The sequence below is a fragment of the Rhinolophus ferrumequinum genome, chromosome 2 (assembly GCF_004115265.2).
Source record: "Rhinolophus ferrumequinum isolate MPI-CBG mRhiFer1 chromosome 2, mRhiFer1_v1.p, whole genome shotgun sequence".
Lineage (NCBI taxonomy): Eukaryota > Metazoa > Chordata > Mammalia > Chiroptera > Rhinolophidae > Rhinolophus > Rhinolophus ferrumequinum.
In genome coordinates this window covers 29,472,400-29,498,298 of record NC_046285.1, presented here as the reverse complement: position 1 = coordinate 29,498,298, position 25,899 = coordinate 29,472,400, and the positions used below count along the sequence as shown (strand labels likewise).

General features: G+C 39.6%; 1 protein-coding gene across 4 annotated transcripts in view; it reads right to left on the bottom strand.

The window, feature by feature from the left end:
* Positions 1-1,232: 1,232 nt before the first annotated feature.
* LOC117032117 (cell cycle control protein 50C-like) overlaps positions 1,233-25,899 on the bottom strand; it is a 43,242-nt gene continuing 18,575 nt past the window's right edge. For 3 of the 4 annotated variants that reach the window (XM_033123339.1, XM_033123363.1, XM_033123353.1), the window contains one exon: positions 23,250-25,119. In XM_033123339.1, coding sequence (XP_032979230.1) covers positions 24,857-25,119 — 263 coding nt within the window. In that variant the 3' untranslated portion in view covers positions 23,250-24,856. Of the gene's footprint in view, positions 1,457-13,110; positions 13,146-23,249; positions 25,120-25,899 lie in introns of those variants that run through there. The other variant, XR_004424683.1, reaches the window with a different exon arrangement.

Genomic DNA, 25,899 nt, shown 5'->3' with positions numbered 1-25,899 from the left:
TTACTGCTACAGTTCTGATCCTCAGCCCTTCCTCTTGCTCTGGATCAGGTTTGTCCACATTTTCCCCAACATGCCTCACTTCTTGAGATGACAAGGACCACACTTTGCCCACAAAACATTTTTTAGTTGGCTACAAGTTTTTATGGCTGTAACTTTCTGAGTATTTTTGTGCTTTGAAAAAAATCTCAAAGTCCTGCCATTTATCTGGATTATTACATGCTTTTAAAAAAAAGTATAAGCATGGAATGGCAAGTAGAATTTGTTAAATTCTAGTAGATTTCTGCTTTAAAAAAACTTTTCAAGAGCTAGGGATTTTATTATGAAATCATCTGCCTGTGTTTTCTTATATTACTGCCTTCTCCTAGTTGTAAGAAGATTTCATCAATACTAGGAGCTCCTGCTATATTTCTTTATATCCCTCTGGAGCAGAGGGAGTTGGAATCTTAGACCTTGTGCTGTGGTAAGGTAACGTTACTGGTGGGGACCATCTGGATCTGTGCACAAGGCAGCCATTCCAACATATGTCTCTAAGAAAGGCCCATCCAGTCATCTGCATAGGATGTGTTACCTGCCTGCATTTGTGCAGCTAATTGTATTCCCACACCCAAAGAGGAAGCTGTGATGTCATTTCATATTATCTTTGGATAAAATCAAATTGCATATTTTATGGAGAAAAAAATTGTTTTTTTGGTTTTGAATAAAACTAAAAAACAAAAATATTTTTCGTTTATTATTTGATGCTCTGTGCCATATAATTATGCAATTTATATTGTATTGTATGTACTTAATTCATATTATGACACATAGTCTAGTCTCAATAAATATTTGTTAAATGAACTAAGGGGATTTTTATTGATGTGTTTTTTGTTGTTGTTGTTCTTTGCAGTATTTTGGAATGGGTGAAATCATTCACCTACATAGAAATGGCTAGTTGGGGTCAGGGGCAGGTAGTTGTGAACTCATCTGTATGGTCAATTGTTATGTTAGTGTAGTAGAACTTATTTCATTTTTTATTATAATATTATTGTAGCATATCTTTAAAAAAGAGAGAGAAATGATCCTAGTTTCTGATATTCATATTCAAGCAATCTTTCCTTGACTTTCATGCATTCTTAGTAAAAATGAAGACCTAATAAGATGTATTAAACTATTACTGCTTTAAAAATTACCCCAAAACTCAGTGTCTTAAAACAATGAACATTTATTATGTCACAAATTCTGTGAGCTGGATGTTCTGGCTCAGCGACTCTTGATGTTACAGGCAAGATATTGGCCAGGATTGCAGTCATGTAGTTGTCTGAAGGCTTCAGTGGGGCTGGAGGGCCCACGTCCTCAGTGGTTCACTCACATGCCTGACAAGTTGGTGTTGGCTGTTGGCAGGATGCCTACCATCCTTTCCAAATGAGGCTTTCAATGGGCTGTTTGAAGTTCCTCTTAACATGGAGCCTGGCTCCCCCTACAATGAAAGTTTAAGAGAGACCAAGATTGAAGCCACAATATTTTTTATGACCTAGCTTCAAAAAGTCACACTCCATCATTTCTGCAATAGCCTATTGGTTACACAGGTCAGCTCTATTCAGCATAGGAGGGAACTACAAAAAGGCTTGAATACCCAAAAGCAAGAATCACTAAGGGTCATCTTAGAGGCTGACGGCCACTTGAGGTAACATTAAATCCTGCACAATCTTCTTGGTTCAATCAAACTCGGTCCTGACATCCCTGCCCATATCATCTCAGCTCTCCTCAAGCTCTATCTCTTCTGAACTTGTGAAAAATGATTAGCAGGCCCTCTCATCTGGGCACTACAGCATCTTGTATTCTTTAACTCTGACAATGGCAACCATTTTTAATTTCTGTCATAGCCTCTGAGATGAGAAATGTAGGGCTGAAAGTATATGGTGCCCAAAAGTTCTTGTTAAATAACAAAACATTGATTTTTGTTTCTTCAAATATCACGTGAGAATTTCAGAATTCTTAACTTTCCCAGGAATTTTCCTTGTTATCTTACAAGGACAAATGTTTCCACAATTATCAAAATTACTTCAGTTATTTGTAACTTTAAAATCCCATCAGGACCTGCATTCCAAGACACTTTAAACTACTGAGGCCTAACATTTAATTTAACGATAAGCAAAACCAAATTAATTCCCATTGGCTGATGATAAGTGAACAGTTGGCATCAATTTCAACATCTGCTATTAATTCATTTAAAAATGTTGAGCAAATAATGATAAAGAGGAGCTAGACTCTTTATTATTTCTCCATTATCCTTCTAGTAGTTGTCTTTGCTAATTGAAGTTGACTCTTCATAAATGATGTATATGGATCCAAAGTAAACATTTAGGTAGAGATTTACCCATTCTTGGGTTTGGGACGGTTGTGCTTTAATGTGGGAGTCTGTTTCACCCTTTCCTCATTCCAAACTAATTCCCTATTGTTCCAGATAAAAGGCTCTTATTAAGGTTGAAACCCTGTTGGTTGGAAACAGGGATAGTAAACAATATATTAGGTGGAAGTAACCTTAATTTGAGAGACTTAACTTCTTTCTTTTTGTGAGAACAAACACACACAATCTGTAAACAGTATCCTTAGACAACGGCTATACTATTCATGTATAATCTGTCTCCATTCCCCTCAAACACTTGTACTCAGCCTTCCTCTTAGGCATTTGTCTTGCTAAATAAAATAATTAGCAAGGAACCATTTAAGTTAATTTGTTGGAATTACATGATAGGTACTTTGAACAATATGTATAAAAAATATAGGCATATGTCACAATTTCTGTGACTGTTATTTGCAGGCTGGTATCTGTAATACCCATGCTAAATTGTACAGATTATCACTGTTAGTTCTAAATTTTAAATTCACACAAGGAGAGTACAAAATTTTATTTTTAAAAAGAATTCTTAGGATATAATGAATATGAAAATACCACAGGTACAAAAGCATTACAAATTTTTAGATAAAGAATCTCTTCTCTATAATTTTGCTCACACATTTTTTTTCTTTTTCTGGACAATATCAACTACTTCTCTGTTGTTAATTCCCACCTATAACCTGATAATTCCTAGATTTGTATTTCCAACCTTAGCCTTTCTTTTGTACTTTGCTGTATATCTAGCCATCTACTGGGAACTTGCACTTGGATGACTTACAAACACTCCAAACTAAACATGCTAAAACCAAAAGCATTATGTCTACCTGCTCCCCTACCATTTCTGTAGAAGTGAATGGTTTTGTCATATATCCAGTCATCTAAGCCAGAAACTTGGGAATTCTTCTAGTTTCTTTCCTCCTTCTTTCCCATAGGTCATCAGGGTCTGTGGATTTTTTTCCTCCCTACGTATTTTTCAAGTCTGGTCCTTCTTCTCCACCCCTGCAGCTTTTCTCTTGCTTTTGCTCCTCATTATGTTTTACATGAAGGATTCCTTAATTGATCTCCACTTCCTTCCACTTTCTTCCCTAAGAAGTCAACACAGCCCTTTGCACCAGGAGTTCAAACTGGCAGCCCTTGGCTGGATTTGTTTTCTTAGCAACTTGTGTTTTGTCGTTGTTTTTAATCACCTAAATATCTCTATGCACTTTTCAGTTTGTCTCCCCCACCACTCCCCATCACTTTAGACCAGTCCCCAATTCTGTGTTTGTGACTTGCTTGGTCCTCAGAGGTATTTGAATTTGTGCCTCTTGCTGCCCATTTCTAAAATGGAAATCTACCTAAAATCTTTCAATTGCTGCCGTCCCCTTTAAAGAAAGTCAAATTCCTTATCACTGACACAGTAGTCTCACAATCTGAAGTACTTTCCCCTTCTTTCCTTATCACTCACTGTATACTCCAGCCATTCTGTATTTACAGACCCCAAACACACCCTGCTGCTCCATGACTTTATGTCTTTGTTAAAGCTTATTTTCTCTGCTTTGTTACATTCTACTAACTTCCATCAGCTGGTTCTGCCTCTCCATATGGCTTGAGCAACATGTTCTCTGTAACCCTCTTTCTCAAGCAGAATCATCCACTTCTGCTTTTTGCAACTACTTCCCCTTAAATATAACTCAATTATTGCACTTATTACACTTTATTTTACTTATGTGCTTATATATTTGTTTTTTGAACTAGACATGAGATACTTGGGACCAGCTTAATAAGCTTTTACATTTCTATTGCCTGGCAGAGTATTTGATACATAGCTGTAATTAGCTGTATGAATAAATGAATGAATGGATAGTATACCGGGGATGCCAAAAAATGTACACAAATGGACGCTTTGGTCAACATTGCTCAAGCAATAGTTCGCCATGATCAGAGGTATCTGGACACTGATGGTAACCACTTTGAGCACCTCTTGTAATCGCAGAAGTCAAATGTGACTTGTATTCATCTTTTGTTATCAGTATATATTGAGTATTACAATTTTAATAGTTTTTTTCCTTTCTTAAAATGTGTATACATTTTTTTTGGACCCCTCTGTATATACATATAAAGTTATTATTGCAAACACTTATAGAGCATTTACTATGAGCTAGGCATTGTTCTAAGCACTTCTATTAACTCGTTTAATCTCCCCAACAACCCTATGAATTAGCAATGAATAAATATGAAATCTGAATTCAAGTGAAATCAAATAGGCAAGTAGTTTTCTATCATGATTTAAGAGGCACTTCTTTAAACGTAGAAATGCTTGTCATATTTGTATTAAATAAGAAAAGTAAGTTAATGAAGACAAAAAAGATGAAGATGAAGAAGAAGAAGGACTTTACTTCAGTGTCCTTTTATTACAAGTAGGTGCAATTGCTCAATTGTAGTTTCTGCTTCTGCTTAATGAAATCCTACCTGGGAGAGGCAAGATCGTGTATCACTGTTTTTAGCCGGAAGCAAAATAATTTTTTCCTGCCATAAAAACAGTATTTTAAAAGTTATGGATTTGCACAAAGTAATTGGTGGTAATCTGTAATCAGAGACAAATTATACATTCACATATAATGATAATGCTTAAATTTTGCCTAGTCATAATCTATACAATGTCCTATAAGGCTCTACATAATCTGCAACCCCAACATTCCCTCCACCTGGAAAGCTCTTTCCCCAAACATCTTTACAGCTCACTTGGATAGATAGTGTTCAGGTAGGCAGAGATATGGGAAAGAATTTCAAGGAGGGACTGAGAGTAGACCAGTGAGGGAAGAGACAACCCAGCCAGGATTGGCTGAAATTGGAGAGCCACTGAAGATTCTCAAACAGGAGAGGCCCATATGATCCAAGGAGAGTTTACAAAGACGAATGTGGACTTGTGTTCAAGTTGGATTTAATGGGGAAGAGATCAGAAATGGGGAGGTCAGGGAAGAGGAAGTAAGATCCTAAACTGGGATATTTGTCACAGGGCTGGAAGAAAGGTAATGAAAGTGAGAAAGACTGTGAGAAGAGAAAGGTTATGAGACAGAGTTCCTGATTACATATGAGAGACAAACGAGACAGGGGAGTGGTCCCGATGATAGAGGCCACAGCAGGAGCAGAGCCTCAGGAGAAGTATCTGTCGGGGATAGAGGTTTGATAGACAAGGGGTGGACTGGGCAGGGGGAAACATGGCCATGACCCTGAAAATGGACTATGTCTAAGGATCCAAATCCTGTAAAATTCTGATTCTGGTTCTTTCTGTAAGATGAGAGGTAGCTGATTAGGAGACAGAGAAAGGCAATGGACACTGTCATATACCACTATGGGAGGGAAATTGGTGCAATGTTTTTGGACCGGAATTTGGAAATACTCATCACTGTCTAAAATATGTGTACCCCTTGAAGTATTCTTTGTGGAATTTACTTTATAGGGATGTTTGCACAATTGAACAAGAGTATATACAAGGATACTCATTGATGTATTGTTTAGTTTGTAATGGTAAAAAAAAATAGAGCATACTTAATTATCCATCATTGAATGATACATCTTTATGATGAATTACATTGTCACTGATAGAATAGAATAAAGCTATAAATACTGACACAAAAAGATGTCTATGATATATTAAGTAGAAAAAGCAAGTTGCAGGATGTGTTAATTAAATGAGAGGAATCCTATCAGTTTTGTCACTTATACTTCAATAAAGCTGAAAAAAATTAAAATAAAAAAACCCTCTTAAACAGTCTCCCCGCCCCCAACCACTAACAGATTATCATCGGTGTAAATTCTGGTTCTACCGTAAAAAGATGGGTCCAACAGCAAGTCACTTCCCCTCCCTGGGAATTGTGTTAACTATTTTATTTATTTATTTATAAATAAAACAAAAGAGTTGGGGCGGCGGGGGGAGCAGGTTACAGAACAGTGTGTTTAGTATAATTCCACTTTTTCGAAAATAAGTGAACATAGAAAGGTCTAAAAGAACACGTGGAATTGTTAACTGTGATCGTTTTTGGCGGGGAGGACTTGGCGGAACATTCATCTTATCCCTCCATATATTGTTAGAATTTTTCCACTGAGCATCTATTACGTTTGTAATGAGAATAAAAGTTTGGGGTTTTAGAAAACTCACGAACAGATTTTCTTAAGGAGGTCATTCAGTCACTGACACTAAAGGTGAGATTGTCAAAGTAGGCAGCAAGGCAGGAAAAACACGTGGTAGATCTAGCATGTGAAAGAGGTACGTGTGTATTTGTATGTGAAAACGAGCAGGCAAGGCCCTGTCTGGTTTGGCTCCTCCTGAACATTGTAGTCCCTCTCCCAGGGCTTCCCTGCCCCCCACACTGGACACCTCTGTGCTCCTTGAATAAGCTTCTCAACACACGGCCTTTGCACGTGCTGTCTCTGTCTCGAAAACCCCCCAGCCCCGCACACACACAGACCCCAACATACACGTATACACCGTACTCTTACTTCCCATCTCAGCTCTCACTCTTACTGCCCTTCCTCAGAGAAGTGATAGGGCAGGCTTTCAGAATAAGGCAGGTCCCTTTAGTAAGTGCATCGTTAGATACACTACACGTGGTTTGAATGAGGGAAACAAGAAATTGAAAATGGGAAAGGAGAAGAAAAGCCCTGAGTGCGGTACACTTTAGTGGTATTCACGCTGCAGCATTTCTTCTTGATCTATATATTGTCTTATCTACCAGCTTCTCTTACTTTTAAGTTTACGTGTGGTTCTTCATAGCTGTTTCTTATGCAGGGCGGTAAGAGAGTCCTGAAGTCATCAGGAGACTATGACCTCCTTCGGTATCATCATACCATTTCCCTTTGGACAAGTTCATTTCACCAATTATTTATTAAGCACCTGAGTACATACCAAGTTCTATTACAGACTCTGGGTACAAATGACCTTATCTACTGCCACCTTTCCTATTTTTACCTCTCTTACTTTCATTCAGAGCAATCAGCCCATCACTGTGATTTTTAATTCTGTGAGCATTGGAACCACCCAGAGAGCTTAAAAAAAGAATGACATGGAAACTTCACCCCAAGGATTCTGACTTTGCTGGTCTAGAGTCAGACCAAGCACAAGATGCTCGGACAGCTCCTTGGGTGAGGCAGCATTGAGAACCACTGGCCCAGATGAATCTTGAAACAGAAACTCTACTTGCAGAACTGGAGAACAAACGACTTCTGGAAATCAAAGCTGAATGGTTCCAATGGCATTGGTCTCTAAGATGGTGTCAGACCAGCTTCATTGAAAAACGTAGAAGCTGAAAGCAGAAAGCCTAAAATGGTGACAGCTGAGGCATCACCCCAGAATTAAGCTGATGAATTAAGCGGAGCACTTGTTTGCGGGAAATAATTTGATTATTTGTACAGCTGGATTAGGGGCCGTTGTTCGTGGAGCTGACAAGCAGATTAAATGCTTGTAGCGCTACATTCACTTTCAGGTTCTGTTCTCCTTCACTCATATGCCTCAAAGATTTTAAGAACAAGCATAATACTACTTGAGGAATTAATGTATGGGGAACTCGAGGCTCTGGAAGGTTCCAGCTTTATTCTTCAGCAGTCAAGCTACCAGGACCCCTGACTCAGGGGCTATCACCAGTTGAGGAGACTGAAACCGGACACTGGACTTGCAGTCCTGGTTCACGCACTAATCAGACAGATGTGTGGCCTTGCTTAAAATACCTCTGCTCTCAGGGCTTCGGTTTCCTCAGATGAGGTAAACTGCACGACACGGTTTACCCAAGCCCCCTTCAGCTTTAACAAGTGACACTAGGTGGCACTCATGTAACTCCAATGAGGAGAGGCTGGCAGACATTGGCTGCCAGGCTCCCTCAGTGCCTTAAAAGACCCAGAGACATGTTACTTTCAACTGGAGACATAAGGCAGTTTTAAGAAGACGGCTTGGGCCTCCTTTTATGAGGAAGAGCTTTGGGATCTGCGGATGCCTGTTGTATTTTACTAGCTACTTTCACTAAGTAGTTCTGATTTCATATTGCTCTTTCTATCATCTCAAATGTCAAAATATTGTATAGAAAACGATGTCTATGGCCTAGCTACATTTGTAACACTGTCCAGACACACATGCTTGTGTGACATAAAAGCATGTGGTGTTACCTTAGCAGGTTCTAAGCTCTCCCAGTCACACAGCACTGCCCGAGTAACTTCTAGGGGACAGGCCACTATACCAATATAGAACTTTAAACAAATGGGTTTCTTCTCTGCAATGAATCACGCCTGGACAGCGTCAGCCAGACATGACTGTTGTTCACAGGATTGCTCCCCACAGCTGCTTTGTCTTGGTGTTTTCAGGAGGTTCGTTCTGGTCCAGGTTTGTTTCAAGAATCCAGTCTGGTTGACCCCAGCTTCAGAACTGACCTCAGAGGGGAGGGAGCTGGGAGCCTCCACGCTCAGGACGTTGTCCCAAAGGTGATTCATTGGCAAAGCCATCCCAGCCACCTTCCACTGACACCTGTCAGCTAACCACGCTTCTTGAAGCTGAGTGGCAAGTCCTTTCTTGAAAACGGGGGCCTAACTGGCATATGTCGTGTCTGCCACAACTACCTGGAGTCGCCACGAGATTATGAGTTCCTTTTCTCTGACCACAAACTTCTGATATTGTCCACTTCCCCTTTGAGCCCTGAACATGCTCTTCCCACCCTCTGTGACCCCTATCCTTCTATCCCCCTCGCCCCATTTCTTCACACTCACCTCCTTCTGATTTCTCATGTCTCTCTAGCAAGGTTTACTAGCTTCGACTCAAGAGTCTGGTATTTTAATGTCGCCCTCTCTTGCTCCTCTTCATCTTTTGACTCTCTCATGCCGGACAGACTGATTTCTAACTCTGAATCACCCCACAGTCTGCTTTCCTTGGAAACTTGAGTGATGAGCCTTACTGGAGAAATTCATGTAAGCCTACGAAATGGTAAACTACACTTCTGCGACAGACAATTGCATCAAAGCATTTTCTGTTGCAAGCCTTTTACCCAGTTCTTATGGTCTCCCTGGCCCACTTACGTTGCATCTCACCCGTAGGAGATAACTGGCAATTACGCCACACCGCCCTGTGCTAGAGACATCTGTACACGTGAAACACATGCGCTTTTCTCCTTCCAACTGGTATATGGCAACCTTTGAGGGCGAGGCCATGATTTGTACTACTCCGACTCAATACCCAGAATAGTGCCATGAACTTAATTGGCACGGAAAAAAATATTGAATGAAGAAGTAATTGAGTGAAAAAAACCTAAATTTGCTATATGCCCACTGCAGGCTAGGGATAGTGTCAAATATATACATATAATATATATATTTTTCTCACATATATATTTTTCTCATATATATATATACACACACACACACATATAGTCTCACTTACTCCTCATAGCACTCCCATTTTGTAGGTTTTAATAATCCTACTTGATAGATTTATATGTTGCCTATCTCTTGCCACTAAATATAAGTTCCTTGAGGGCAAATATCATGTCTGATTCATTTCTGTAGCTTCGTAGCTCCACTTTCCAGGTAATAGCTGACATATAGATGATGCTCAATAAAAGAGGAGGGATCTGGTAAGTGACAGAACCAACAAATGAAGGGCCAATTACAAGACCCAAACCCAAGTCTGTTAAACTCCAAAGACTGTACACTTTGTGCTATTATGTCATGTGGCTCTGTCTGTGTTAAGTGTGGTCCACTGCCCAAGGTCTCACAATTTAATGATCAAATTTCAATTAGAAGAAATTGATCCTCCATGCCATACTTCAATCAAAATGGTGACAGAAATTGTAGTTATCACTTGCTTTATTTACTTCTAAAGAATGTACCTAACATCACAGGAAGGATAATTAACTATTTCATTAGTTTTCTGTTTCGTCTTCAAACATCTGATTGCAATTGTTTCTTTACCTTGATTTGAGGTCATCCATCATGTTTAATAGATGGTACTGTGTTCAGCTATCATTTTGGAGCCACTTGAATTCCATAAACCTTCAATTTCTTACCAAAAGAACAAGAGTAGCCAATATTAGCATAATGCTAATACTGGTGACAAAATTATAAAGCATGAGTTAAACAAATGGTATTTACCAGAAAATGATAATTAAGCTCTTACTTATTCTTCCTTTCTGCTAGAATTTGGCTTTTAATCAACTGAAACCACTTGATAGTGTAAATGATGTGGCAAGCACCAGAAAGAAGCTTCTAGACAGCTTGTGGGTCCGAACAGTACACCAATCTTTGAACCATATGTTGAAAATTGAGCAACACAATACAGTTGGGATTCTAGAATTTCCATTCCCACCACTACTTATAATGGAACCTAACAACTGTGAACACATTTTAGAGATTAATGAGGCCTTCATTTATTAAAGTATTTTATGAACCTTTCAATGTAAATGCCAACTATTTTTAAAACTTGTGATTACATGATGGAAATGTTTTCCTAAACAATTTGGACTGGTCCATAATAATTCTAATGGTTTCCCTATTTATGTACCTTTACAAATTAGCCACAATATTGCCAAGGAGGATTAAACACACACATCTTTTTGAAATAGATGTTATTAACCAAATGGATGGTGGTAACTGAAAATTTCTGCTATAGCAATGAAAATGAAATAGTCTGTAATAGGAGGGAAATGAACTAAATGATCTCTAAGGCTGCCTTCAGTCATGGGGAAATAAAACCTATGGCTCTAATCCTGAAAAAGTTTAGCCAATGTGAAAACCTGGCTACAATTCACATGCCCTGTTATTCGTGCCTTACCTGATAAATTCTTGCCCATTAATGTAACTCATATCTGGAGGGAAGTTAGCAACTCTATGTGAATTCATCCATTTGTTTTTATTAACTCATCATTCCATCTACAAGTTTAATAAAATGGTCATAATCTAACAAGAGCTTCTAGTTAAAGGAAGAGGCATTTCGGAAATGTTTTCTCCTTATATTTTTTGCAAAGGTGGTGACAGAATTTCAAGACCCAGCTTTATATTCCACAGTTATAATTTTGTTTCATATATATATGAAAAAAGAGCTGCTATTGCAGCACTTCTCACAGTCATAATATCTTACATTCATATCATGCTTCACAATTTAACAAATTTATTTGTTCATTTTTTAATTTCCTCTCACAATCAACTCATAGGCTCTTCTAAACCACTTCTCATCACTCCTTAAGCACCTACTCTCCTTGTCCCCTCAGGCTCCACCTTTGATCCCCTCAGTGGCCATGAGGAGAGAATTTGGCAGATATTCTCATTCAGAGATGAGCAAACCGGAGCTCAGGGAAATGAAGAAATGAGCTGGCTGAAGACGACGCCTCCGATTACAACTTAGTCTGTGTCTGTAAAGTTAATTTGAATCAAGTTTTTGAATGAAAAGGAATCATTTGGGTAACTGAAAATGGCTAAAACCAGTTTAGCAAAGTTGATAATTGTTAGCTCCATTTCAAGACCATTTGCTTACTCACAAGGATCCATAATGACTCCTAACCAGAACACAATATTTCTTGACATGTATGCTTCTTGGTATGATGTAGACAGATCACTCAGATGGGTTTGGATTGAGACACTGCTGACTCCTTAACTGTGTGACATGTGGGATGGATATAATGCCTGGCACATAGCTGCACAAATATTTGTTGAATTAACAAATCAGCTTTAAAATTTTAATACAACCTCATTTTTTAAAATAAGCTATGTCTTTGGCATAATTCTTTTGGAAAACCGTAAGGCAACAAATAGCAAGAATCATAGGAATGTCTATGTGATGCTCTTAGAATCAGGAATTCCACTCCAAAGAATTTTTCATACAGAAAATAATCTTCAAGGAGTAACATCCTTGAAGATGTTCCTGAGGTTATCAGTCACAGCCAAAATATTGCAACAATCTCAAAGCCCAGGATTTAGTATCTGTGAAAGGTACTATTTCTGCCTGCCTAGCATGTTTCTTCCCCACCACTTCCTTCATTCCTCTCACACAGGGGTAAGTACATGACCCAGGATGGCCAGATTGTCCCATCTCCACAGCCCACAGTGACTGGTTTAGAAATGAGCCAATAAAAGTGCTTTCCTACGCGTTTTCCTTTAGATTTAGTTAGGAAGACCTCATCTTGCTTCTTTGGTCAAGGACTGGGAAAATATAAACCTAGAATTGTGAGCCCCATGGAGAAAGCCTAGCTGCAGTAAAACAAAGTAAGACCAATACACAAGCAGAGGCAAAAGATGAAGAGAGACAGAAACTTAGCTGTCCCATTCCGGAAAACATCGTTTGAGCCCTGGATCCAGTCCCATCTAACAAATCTTGCACCCAAGCTCACTCCAGTGATGCAAGTCATTTAGTCTCCTATTTTTCTTAAGCTAGTGTACATTGGATTTCTGTCACTTATAATTAAGAGCCCTGATTACTACATCCGCAGAAAGGAATGCTATGTAGTCTTTTAAAATAGCCATTATACAGGAACATGGGAAAATATTTACAACCAAATGTTAGGTAGTAGTAACAAAAGATAAAATAGTAAGTGTGTACTCTTACGTATGAGCATACAAGAAAAAAGGTGGATGTGTTAAGAGTGCTTACTCCTGAGTTGGAGTGGAAAGGTATAGAAATTGTCCTTTTACTTTATATACTTCTATTACTTGAAAAGATCACAGGAGCATGTATAATATTGTTATTTTCATTTAAAAAGAAATGTCACCAAAGAAGTACATACCTTAGGATTACCATGATATAAATATACGTAGTCACCTGGAAGATAATACAAAAATAGTTACTATGATAAAAAGCAAAATTTTAGTTCACATTTTCCCCCCAAAACATCTTGAGATGATTTTACTGATTTATTAGCTTTTCAGTAAGCAAAGAGATGTTTTAAAGAATAAAATGCATAAACTCTGTCATGTGATAAAGATGAAAACTAACAAAGAATAAGTGTAATTTCATCTTTTGGGAGTTTGTTTATAAATTATAACTCCATTTTCAAATTTTTTACTCTAACTTTACAGTGCTTGTGAGGGCATTTAGACTGTTGGCTTTTCTGGCCTTTTCCTTACCACTCTCTCTCCTAACTCTTTTTAATGGTTGTATGATTGTAAAATTTGTCTGAGTTGATTTATTCCGAAACTAGTTGTGGAGGAAATCATCTTTTCTTTTGCCTTATATTAATATTAGCCCTGGTAGTTAATTCCATATAAGATATTTCAGCTTATCTCCTACTCAAGTTTCCTCACATAGAAAATGAGAATTTTAGGTATATAATTTCATATGTAAAATATCTATTTTTACCCAAAGACATGACTAGTTGTTTGGTTTTGTTTAGAATAAAAATTCACTCATGAATGATTTTGAATGATAATCTGTTCTGGTAAATTTGGAACAATAAAATTCCATATATTCTATGTTTACATCTACGAAGAGAAATATACTTATACTCCATTTTCTCTACCTACATATTGGGGTGTCACTACAATTAGTAACTTAACGATTCTAAAGCACTACTTCCCAGAAAGAGGGGAAAAGGCAAAATTAATACAAGGCGTATTTCTTCACCTGCAGTATGATAAAGCACTGTTTTGGCCTTGGTCAACCATGTGAAAAGTAACTTAAGGAATTTGAAAAAGTTGTTTATCTTCTCTTTACCTAATTGTTTTTTCATTTAGAAAATAGAGACATAATAATAGCTTTCTTGTCAACTTCCTAGGATTTGTATATCCACTGAAGTACACATATTAGAAATGAACAGCTTGATAAATTTTTACAGACTAAAGATGCTCAGGTAATAAACATACAAGACAAGAAGCAGAATGTCACCATAGCCCCTCATATCATTCCTCATATCCCTTCAAGTCACTGCTCCCCTGACAAAGGAGAATTCACTATTCTGATCTCTAATACTATAGATTTTGCCTGTGCTTGAACTTTATATAAAAGGACTCACACAATATGTACTCTTGTATGCCTCACTTATGTCACTTAACATTATGTTTATGAGATTCATCCATGTTGTTATGAATCATTCCTTTTCCTTGCTGTATAGTATTCAGTTTTATAAAAAACACTATAATTTATTTATACATATTTATGTTGATGGGCATTTAGTTTTTATTTCTGGCTGTATGAATCGGAGAACAAATATATGCATTTCTGTTGGGTCTATACCTAAAATTGGGATTGTTTGGTCATCGCTTGTACATATGTTCAGCTTTAGTGAATACTGCCCAACAATTGTTCAAAATAGGCGATCCAATGAACTTTCCTACACGTGATGCATGAGACATCTGGTTGTTACACATCTTTGCCCACCTTTGGTATTTTCTCTGTTGAGATTTAATATACAAGAAATTATTTCATAAACCATAAATCTTCAAATGCAAGGTGTTTCCCAATTTTATTGTACTAGTTTGTCTTGTTCCAAAGTAATGCAAGGTTCCTCACAGATGACAATGTGAATGCCACTTCACTACCCACAGCTTCTCTTCAGATGGTTACTGTCTGTGAGACGGGCCTTAATTAAGCTATGACTTTGTTAGTCCAAATAAAAGTAAGTCCAACAACCAAAATGAATTAATTTTTCTTAATTTTCCTGGAGTGTTTCTTAGAAATGCTAATTATGTTCTACAGACAACAGAGACTAATTCCTTCCAAGGCGTACAACCTGGGGGCATTCAACTTTTATACCACAGGCCAGGAAAATCTAGCACGCAGCAAATACACTCACTTGAAATGCAAATCTGATTTCCTATGCAAAGTTAGTAACCCAAACACTAAGAACAGAATTCATCCGATTTCTTTTATGCCCACTGCCTGACTTCTCTACATCTGACTTTGAGTAGTTCTACTAGAATTTTCTTTCTTCTCTTTCTTTCTTTTTTCTGTTTCTTTTTTTTTTTTTCAGTAACAATAGAAATGTTGGATAGAGAAGAAGGGAAAAGCCTATACTTAAGAATGGCTACGGTTATTAGCAGACAATGGTGGGTCTACATTGTGATGTGACAAAAATGCTCAAGCACCGAAAACGCTAATGCCTCGTTATCATCTTCCTGCTACTCTTGGCAATTGCTGACCCCTAACCTTCCCTACTGCCTCAGTCTTCCCTTCCACTTGCTTTAAATCGATGAGGTTTTGCTGTTACTCTCATTTATACAACCCAACTTGCAACGGAGAGTGTGACTCTATCCTGAGGTGCTGTTTTAATTAATTAACAAAACATATTTGCAAAATAACTTCTGTGTGCCTGACACTGAGAACCCAAGGTAAATAAGACCCTTTAAAGAGTTTATAGCCAAGTGAAGGAGACAGATAGGTACACATCTGGCTGTAAGTGCTAAAATAGCAATAACAAACAAAGCACTATGTAAACATAAAAGGACTTTTAATTGGTTACACTCGTGGATTCGAGACAAATGAGAAAGATATTTTATTCTCCCTTCTACTACAATTTCATTTACTGTGTTACCGTAGTCTCAGGCTACAATTACAGTAATTTATTCAAGGGAGAAAGAAAACCACAGTCTGGCAAATATATGAATGTAACAACTATGATGAAAAATGCTCACCTTTCATATTTTTGTTTCTTTGCTTTGGTTTTGGGTGCTTTCTGGGTTTTTTGTTTGATGTGCTTTCACAGATCTTCCTGGAAATCACCTATGACTCCTTGACTCAAAGCTCATGAGTTATCTCCTACTGGGTCATTTCTGATTGGCACAGGCTTGGAAGCTTCTCCGAACTGGTTGTTCATTGGTCTCACCTGTGTGTGGTCCATGCACACGTTCCAGCCTCTCTGATCATAGGCTTGTTACATATATTTGATAAAAATGGTGTGGACATTTTATCTTTATTTCTTCATATGTTCAAAAATAAAATAAAATAGAAGACCAAGAATTGAGTGGACAGGTACAGTGGACACTAATGGGTCCCAAACCTTCAGGTGCACAGGAATCACTGCTGTGTTCTAAATACAGATTCCCAGGTCTCCCTCCAGGACACTTGGATTCCATAGTTCTGGCCCAGGACCCAGGAGTCTGCATTTAACAATCGACTCAGTTGATTCTAATGGAGGTGGTTCTTGGACCTCAGTTTGAGGACCTCACTTTGAGGCCCATCTAACAACCACACAAATACTCTACATGATTGAGGAGATGAAAATCTCTGCCTGGCCTGTCTTCATGCAGATACCTAGGCATTACCTAGGTACCTAGATACCAGCCTTTTCATCAGCAGCTCTTCTATTTTTTTTTTTTCAGTTAACAGACGTTTTTTAATTTTAGATTTATAGAAAAATTGAGTAGAAAGTTCCCACAGATGCCTTAAAAAATCTCCTATGCTCTACCCATTCATCCCTCCTTTTCTTTCTCATACCCTTGGCAATGACTGATCTTTTATACTGTCAGCGTTCGGTGTTGTCAGTGTTTGGATTGTAGCCATTCTAAGAGGTATGTAGTGGCATCTTGTTGTTTTAATGTACAACTCCCTAATGACATAGGATGTTGAACATCCTTTCACATGTTTATTTGCCATCTGTATATGTAATTGCTAATATCATCTAACTCCCAATCTGTTTAAATATCTCCAATGGGTTGATGTGTCTTAATTCTCTCTAATCCCAGGGTGCTGTTGGCTTCAGGCTGCCCCCAGTAGACATCTTGTTCGTTACATCCTCTATTCCTACACGTCATTGGAACTGAGGGCCCTGGACTTTTCAAACAATATACCGGCTCCTCTAGAGGCTTTGACTTGGACTGCTGACAGAGAAATCTTTATTAAATCCCTGAAAATAATATTCAAGAGACACACAAGGGAAATGAGTGATGAGAAGAGGAGGTACTATTATGACAGTGGACCCAGGACATTAGGTTTTTCACAACATCCTTTCATGAGTCAGTTCATCTTTTCCATTTTAGTTTCAGGGAGGATACGTGACCCCATGGAATTAGGAGTCCTTTCCTCCTTTTGCCAAACTGCTCAAGCCAATGAATATTCAATTGACATGCTATCCAAATTTGGGGGTCTGCTGACCACAGGGGACCCTCTGCTTGAGTTATTGCTTCTGAAACTTTCACACAGCTGTCTCTAGAGAGCACGGAATGGAAGCCAAGTTTCTTGGATGAGCTGCAGTCAGTTTTCCAAGGATGTGGTTGATCCCAGAAAATACACAGCTAATTTATTTAGAAGAAGGCAGCTGCCTTGAGGATAACATATGGAGGATTCAGAGGTCAAGAATTGACCTTGGTCCATATGGGAAACTCTCACTGGTGTGAACCAAAAGAAGCTTGCATGACGCTATAGGCTATCTAAAACTCCTGACAATGCTATTTTATGTTTTAGACAGAAAGAGGTCAAAGATGAAAATCCTGAAATACAGACTCTGTCTGTGCATTGGCTGGGAGACTGATGGTATCTGAGTTGGCTGGAAGGAGGTTGGGGAGTTGAAAACTCTTTCCTTATGCTGCTGCTGGTCCTGATCCTAGGATTTAACTATTATTTTCAGTTTAAATGAGTTCAATAGATCTATATATGTTAATATATTCTTATAGGAGAATTTTTCCAGTCTTTGAGTCTCTAGAAGTCAATAAATCACGTTAAAAAAAGGCCCAGATTATCTGTCTTCCTTCTTCTTAATGCCTTTGCAAGACCATGCATTACCTCACAGGATTAGTATGTGACAGATTCTATTTTGAGTCTTCAGATGAGTCCTTCATTTAGTCTTTCTTGAGAACCAGAGTTCAGAAGAATCTGTGCACCCGGCAGTCGTCCCCGGCCCCCTGGATCTTGCAGTCGTAGTTTCAAAGAGGTCACTGTCTTCTTAAGGGCCATGTGGAGACTCCAGTGTGTTCCCAGGAGAATGCATTCCTTGTGCTAAAACGTTATCTACAGAGCATCTTAGACAGTTCTATTCGGTGATGTAGTGACATAAGATGTCTGTGGCTGAAGAACTTTTTGAGTGGTTAAATAATGGGACTGTTTTAGTGAACCCAATAAACCCTAGTTAATAAAACTCCCCATTGATGTGGAGACTATTCATTTCCAATGAAAATAGCAAGACAGGAACCTCACACAACAAGCATGCTGTCCTAATTTGCTGCAAGATACTGCAGCTGAAAGCCACAGCCATCACCACTCCATGTTTTTTACTGATATTTGGCTTGTTCAAATATTTAGCACGTGTATAAGAGCAACTTACAAAGACTTTTTGGTGTTTGTCATTCTCAGTTCCAAGCATGACACAATGACCCTGAGACTTTTTTGTTGTGTGGTGGTGGTAAAATATACATAAAATTTACCTTTTTAACCATTTTTAAGTGTATAGTTTAGTGGCATTAAGTATATTCACACTGTTGTAGAACCATCACCACCATCCATCTCCAGAACTTCATCTTCACAAAGTGAAACTCTGTCCCCATTAAACAATAACTTTCCATTCCCCGCTCTTTGCAGCCTCCAGCACCCACCATTCTACTTTCTGTCTATGAATTTGAAGACTCTAAGTATCTCATGTAAGTGGAATCATATAATATTTGTCCTTTTGTGACTGGCTTTTTTCATGTAGCATGTCTTCTAGGTTCATCCATATTGTAACATGTTAGAAGTTCATTGATTTTTAAGGCTCAATAACATACTTTTATCTATCTAGCTATTTATAGATATATATCTATAGATAGATACAGATATGTAGATATTTATCTCAATCATAGTTTATCTATTCCTCCATCAATGGACACTTGAGTTGCTTCTACATTTTGGTTATTGGGAATAATACTGCTATGAATGTGGTTGTACAAATATCTGTTTAAGTTCTTGCTTTAGATTCTTTTGGGTGTAGACCCAGAAATGGAATTGCTGGATCCCATTCTGGTTTTTTTGTTTGTTTGTTTTTGCTTTTGTTTTGTAATTTTGTTTTTATTTTTTGAAAAAATTACCATACTATTTTCCATAGTGGTTACACCATTTTCCATTCCCACCAGCAATGGTGCCACTTTCTTCACATCCTTGTCAGCACTTGTGATTTTCCCTTGTTTTTGATGACAGCCATCCTGATGGATGTCAAGTGATGTATCATGGTGGTTTTGATTTGAATTTCTCTAATGATTACATATTGAGCATCTAGTCATGTGCTCAGTGGCCATTTGTATATCTTTTTTGGAGCTGTCTAGTCAAGTTCTTTGACCATTTCAAATAGGATTGTGTTTTTTTGTTGTTGAATTGTAGTTTAAAAAATATATTCTGCGTATTAATCCCTTATGAGATATATAATTTGTGAATATATTCTCATGTGTGCCTTTTTTGTCTTGGAGGAAAATCTTTTCCCAAATCCCTCCAACAGACATTCTCTTATGTTCCATAGTCAGAACTGGGTCCCACGGCCATTCCTCCCTGAAGGCAAGTGTGTATCTAGCATTTTAACACTTGTCACGTGAAGTGGGCTTTGACAGGAGGGAAGAAGGTAAAGGAAGTTAGTGCTGGGAGGGTAAGAGATTTGCCTCACTGCACTGTGTGAGGAGTAAATAAATACAGTAATGTGGGTAAGGCACACCCAACCTGGCACAGAAAGGGCTCCTTCCTCATCTGCTTCATTTCTCCCACTCTCCCCTTCAGGTTTCCTTCCTCATTTTTCAGCCGCAGAAGATGGAAATCCAAAAATTTGCTCACCTTCCTGAAACAAAGGTGCTGCCTGTCTCTTCCACCCCAGCCTACTGTTTGAAGTTCTGCAGCTCTAGTTTCCATAAACCATTTGGAATCAACCTGACCTCGCAAGAAAACTCCTGACCCTCACACTGATGAATACAACTTTATGGCCAGGCCAGGAATGTTGGTTATACAAAAGAAACAGAATTCTTTGTAAACAAACAAACAAAAAACATCAGCAGAGTATAAGATATTTTTTATAACGTGAGCCTGCACTAACAACCGTCTGTTTCAGTGAAGTGAAGCTCTTTCCATACAGAAAAGGAGCAGAAGGCGCCTGTCTGGCCCGGCGGCTGGCTCTGTGAGCACAAGATGTTTCTTGCCATCAGAGTAATGACTTCAGTTTTTCCATTCCAACTGTGGTGAAAATGAATAAGAAAACTGGATCCTGCCTCTGGAAGCAGGATACAGGCTCCACACTAATCAAAAAAGGAAGATTCATTATAAGACAATATTTCACTCTCCAGACTTTGAAGAGTTCCTACATGTGTCAGAGGAGCTCTGAATCATTTCACGGACTGCCACAGGATTAGAATGAGGATATTGTACAAGCCTGAGCCTTTGCAGGAAAGTTGTGTTTTTCCCCCCTAAGTGAGCTCCTCTTGCTGCTCTCTGAGTCACTGCAATCCAAATCTCATAATTTCACCTCCTCTTCTAATCATTTTACCAGATAGCTATTTTAAGGGGGTGGGAATGGGTAAGAGATTAAAAAAAAAAAGAAGAAAAAAAGCTGTGGGGGAGGGGGCCATGGCTTACCCTAAAATGCATTTAACTAAGAAGTGCCAATGAAATACTGATACTATGAACAGGTAAAAAGAGAATGAAAGTTTAGAGACCGGTTAGCAGCTATAAAACTTCAAAGGGCCACACCGTTTGCCAAACCAAGGTAGAGTTAGCAATGGACCCTGTCCCAGTCCTGGTGAGCGGGACCCCGGCTGAGCACTGCAGGGGCTCCCCTTGCTCGGAGAAGGGGGAACGGACTTCCCCGTGTCGCACCCGGTGGAGAAGCCAGGACAACGCGCTCAGTGGTCCTCTCATGTATGATCATCCAGAGGCAAAATATGTCGACAACTGCTGGCCACGGCGCTGTGGGATTCTGTTGGACACACTGCAAAGGAAAACCACCAGCAGCTGTCTGAAGCGGGTTTCTTTTATTAACATTTGGTTAATAAAGCCTCTGCCATGAAACAAACCAGATGGAAAACCAGCCTTCACTAGGCAGGTCTTAGTGCAGGCTGGGAAAGGTCACGCTGTTGTGTCCAAGTCAGGAGGCTTTTATCAACGTGAACACCTACCTCTCTGTGCCCAGCACGAACGTAGGTGTTCGGGGCTGAGACAGAGGAGTACGAAGCCTGGTGCGGCCCCGTAGGAGAACGCTCTCCCTTCTGTGGGGGAGGCCAGGCTCCCATTCAGGAAACTGAGAGAAACCTATGGGAGGCGAGTGTGGAATCCACGTGCAACGGTGCGGGTCAAGTGCGAATGGGTTTGGAAGGACAGCACACGTGTGACAGGAGTCCTCAGGGCAGGAGCCCGCGCTGGCTCATCGGGTATCCTTGGCATCGTGAGCTTGTCACACAGAGTAGGGATCTCATTGGTACATTTCACAGAAAGGCCAACTCTACACGTTTATCTCCACTCCTCCCCTTAAAATCTACTTCTATTCATACACCCATAATTTCATCCTACCTGCTGCCTCTCCCCACGCACTTAGAATATACATCTAAATAACAGCACTTCAAAACTCCAACACAGTTTCTAAATAGACATACTCACAGTCACACACTCCCAAGCTCTCGCTGCTTCTCGTTTGTATTCTTTGTCTCTCTGGGTCTCACGCTCGCTTTCTCTCCCTTCAGCGGTGTTGCCAGGCGTTGGAGAAAGAGGAGGGTAGCACTGACTTTTGACAATCGGTCACCAACCAGTTCACAAAGCACAAGGATGAAGCATTAGAAAAGTGGAGGAAGAAGACGAGGACAAGAGGATGGGGGCGAGAAGAGAAAGCAAGCCAGAAAAGTCAAGCTTCCCGCTGTCGGTGGGGAGTTCATCGTGAAGGATGATGCTCGTCCCCCGACGTGGAGGATGGCGCCCGGATTTTATAGCAGGGTGAGAGTCACGGAAAGATAAATCGTTTTGAATGTGCTGACTTGTGGAGAAGCCGAAAAGAAGAACTACACATCTCCCTCCAGTCATAAATTCCGGCCACTTATTTTCCTTGAATAGTTTAGTTTCTTGAGGCTGAACGTAGGTTTTGTGTAGGGCCTTTCCATGGAGCCAACTCTAGTGCAAAGTGAAATGAGGAGTACTTTTTCTGAAAAGTCTTGATTACTTTGTGAATGCAGATGCCTTCTGTCATGGTTAATTTTATGTGTCAACTTGACTGGGCCGTGGTGCCCAGATCTTTGGTCAATCACTGTTCTGGATGTTTCTGTAAGGGTGTTTTTGGATGAGATTTACATTTAAATTGTCAGACGGAGTAAAGCAGATTGCCCTTCACAATGTGGGTGGGTGTCATCCAATCAGTTAAAGGATTGACTAGAACAAAAGGCTGACCTCCCCTGAGCAAGAGGGAATTCTCCAGCAGACAGACTTCAGCCTTCATCTGCAACATTGACTCTTCCGGGGTTTCCAGCAGGCTGCCTTTTGGCCTGAACTGCAACTCTTTCCTGAGCCTCCAGCTTGCAGCCTCCCTCAGCAGATTTTGTACTTGCCAAGCCTCCACAATCATGTGAGCCAATTCCTTAAAATAACTCTATTTACACACACACACACACACACACACACACACACACACAACATACTATTGGTTCCTGTTTCTTTGGAGAACCCTGACTAAGACAGCATCCTATAAGCTGACAAACAAGGTTGGGATGGAACAGTGCGTCCATATCTTCATCCAGTCAGTACCATAACTGAGGAGTATGGACTAGAAGTGTGAGAGCCCAGGGTCTGAAGTCAACGGGCCTGGTTCCTGTGTGAGCCCTGTTCCTTCCTAGCCCTCTTCCTTGGACAGCTCACCTAAGCTCAAGAAACAACAGTTGCTCAGATGGCTAGAGCATTGCCAACCCCTGGCATGTTAGTTTTCTATTGCTACTGTAACAAATAACCATCCACTCACTGCTTAAAACAACATCAATTTATTCTCTTACAGTTCTGGAGGTCAGAAGTCTCAAATCAAGATGCCAAGAGGGCTTTTGGAGGCGTCAGGGGAGGATCTGTTTCTTGCTCTTTTCAGCTTCTAGAGGCCGACTGCATTTTGGGGATGACGGCCCCTTCCTTCCATCACTCCAAGCTCTTGCTTCTGTTGTCACATCTCCTACTACTTTTCTGATCTCCTGCCTCTCACTCTTTTAAGAACCCTGATGATTACACTGGGCCTACTCAGGTAATCCAGGATAATCTCCCCACAGCCGTGTCCCTAATTTAATCATATATGCAAAGTGTCTTTCGAAATACACGAGTAAGGTGACACTCACAGGTCTGAGGATGAGGACATGGGTGTCTTTGGGGTAGGGGTGGGGCATTACTTGGCCGACCACACCTGGTCACCGGTTGCATATGGAAGGTGAGATAGGGGAGTGCTTTCAAGACTTCAGAGTTGGTACTAGAAACTATTTTGGGTTTTTTTTTTTTTTTTTTTTTTGGAAAAGTATTAGACTATTTGTTGAACGCAGCAAGTTGCAACAAAGAAATGCTTTCCTGGCTGTTGAACAGACAAATATGTGTTGGTACTGTATTTTTCACTAACAATGAAAATTCTGCTGCTAGAGTCATCACAGAGAAAAGCTTCCCCTATGTCAAAAAATGATATAATAAACATGTTTTGAAAAGTATGATATTCTGGTCACCTCAGCACACAAGTCTATGGGGTCTCTTGCCCTGGCAGCTTTACCAAGTACTTCGTTCAGTCTCCTCTAAGTGACCTTTAGCCGGAATGCCAAGCTTTTCAGCTGGACTCTGAGAAGCTCCCTCAACACATATAATTCAAGCATCATAAATCCGTGTCATTTGCATGTTAGACTGTGTTATCCCAATATAAACTCCAGAACTGTTTTGTGCTGAGTAGTTTTTGAGGGGATCAGTCACTTTCAGGGCTTCCCTCTTGGCTGCACGGATAACTTTAGGGAACTCCCTCGCCTTCCTTTTTGCTGTATTGCTATGTTTTGTGTGCTCAGGGAATTGTCATAACCTTTGCTTGGATTAGTCTTAACAGAGAAAACTTAGTCTCTGTAGAAAGGAGAGAACATTGAATAAATCAGTTTTCAAAGTGCATCCTGAAAGCGCAATTCAATGGTCAGCAATTTTTGTTGGTAGTCTATAATAATTTCAACAAGAAAGAGAGAGAGAGAGAGAGAGAGAGAGAGAGAGAGAGAAAGAAAGAAAGAAAGAAAGAAAGAAAGAAAGAAAGAAAGAAAGAAAGAAAGAAAGAAAGAAAGAAAGAAAAGGAATTTCAACCAGCCAATAAAGGTTCGGGTCTGAGCTTTGACTAATGATTAAGAGGACTGACCTAAGCCTGGGGACCCCAGGCCTACTTACTCTTGTCTGGGGATGGTACTCTCCTAGGCATTCAAATAAATATCCGAGGCTTGGTTTAGAGCTCAAGGATGATTTATCTTCCTCATTGCAAGGACATTTTACTCTACATAATTATGCCTTTCCCCCCTCCTCCATCTCCTCCTCTTCCTCTTCACTCTGAAACTCTCAATATTTATCCACCTGGAATTGCACTTGGTTTGTCAACGCAGTTCCTCCTGATAAAATATCTGTCATGGTGAGGCTTCTCAGACATCTTTGGCTCCATTGACTTCACTGTCCATTTCTGTGTTTTCTGCTTTTCTTTTTGAATCTTCACTTTTCTGCTGGGGGAAGACCGTCTTCCTTCCATTCAGCATCAAGTGAATTGCCATCATGGAAAAGGAGGCCAGCCATGTCACGGCTCCTGTCACTGTGTAGGTGAGACCTAAGAAAAGGCTACTGCCTCCACTCCAAGTCAGGGTGGAGAGAACAACTGATTTTTCTCCTTGGAATCTGGTTACTGGAAAGTCTAAGAACAGAAGACCTGTTAAGGATCTGTCATTGCAGTTCTCAGCTCTACCACTGTATATCCTAACTACATTAGGTGGAACCTTTTCATTGCTGTTTCTGTAGTTTATAAAAAAAGGTTGACTATTCCATTTCATATTGTCGTATCTTTACCAAGTAGTATGTTGTATCTTGCTGGAATGAAATTCAGTAAAAACAAACCTTCTCTCTACATTCGAGTAGTTGCAATCTACGAAAGAGATTCTGACACAGATAGATCTGAATGACTTACAGACAACTAAATAATGTATAAATATATTTAAACCCGAGGAAATGAAAAGAATACAGATAGGCTGTACTGCAAGCTTAGTTTTCACTTATGAAGGAGACCCAGGGTAGGCTAAAGTCTTTCATAGGCTAAGGTCTGAATTCCTACCTCAGGGAAAATTCTTCAGGAGGAGAGAAGAACAAAAAATTAGTGAGCTAAATGGCAAAACATTTTTGGTGGGAAAAGTAAAAGTGGGGTATTCCTTTAGGTTCTGAAAAGGCCAGTATCCCTGACTGCTGGGGAGAAAAGTGTTTGAAGTGGGTTTGCTATCGTTAGCATTTTAATGATGTCATTTTGATTATGCATGTGGCCTGAGGTTTTTAAACATCTGGTGCCTTTTGTAAACCAAACTAATAAACAAATAAAGGCTTCTCATAGCAACGGCACAGGACAGCAGCATTTCCCAGCAAAACGCTTAAAAGGCCTCGAATCATTTGGCAACATGCTATTCAAAGGCATAAGGAAACTTGTTAG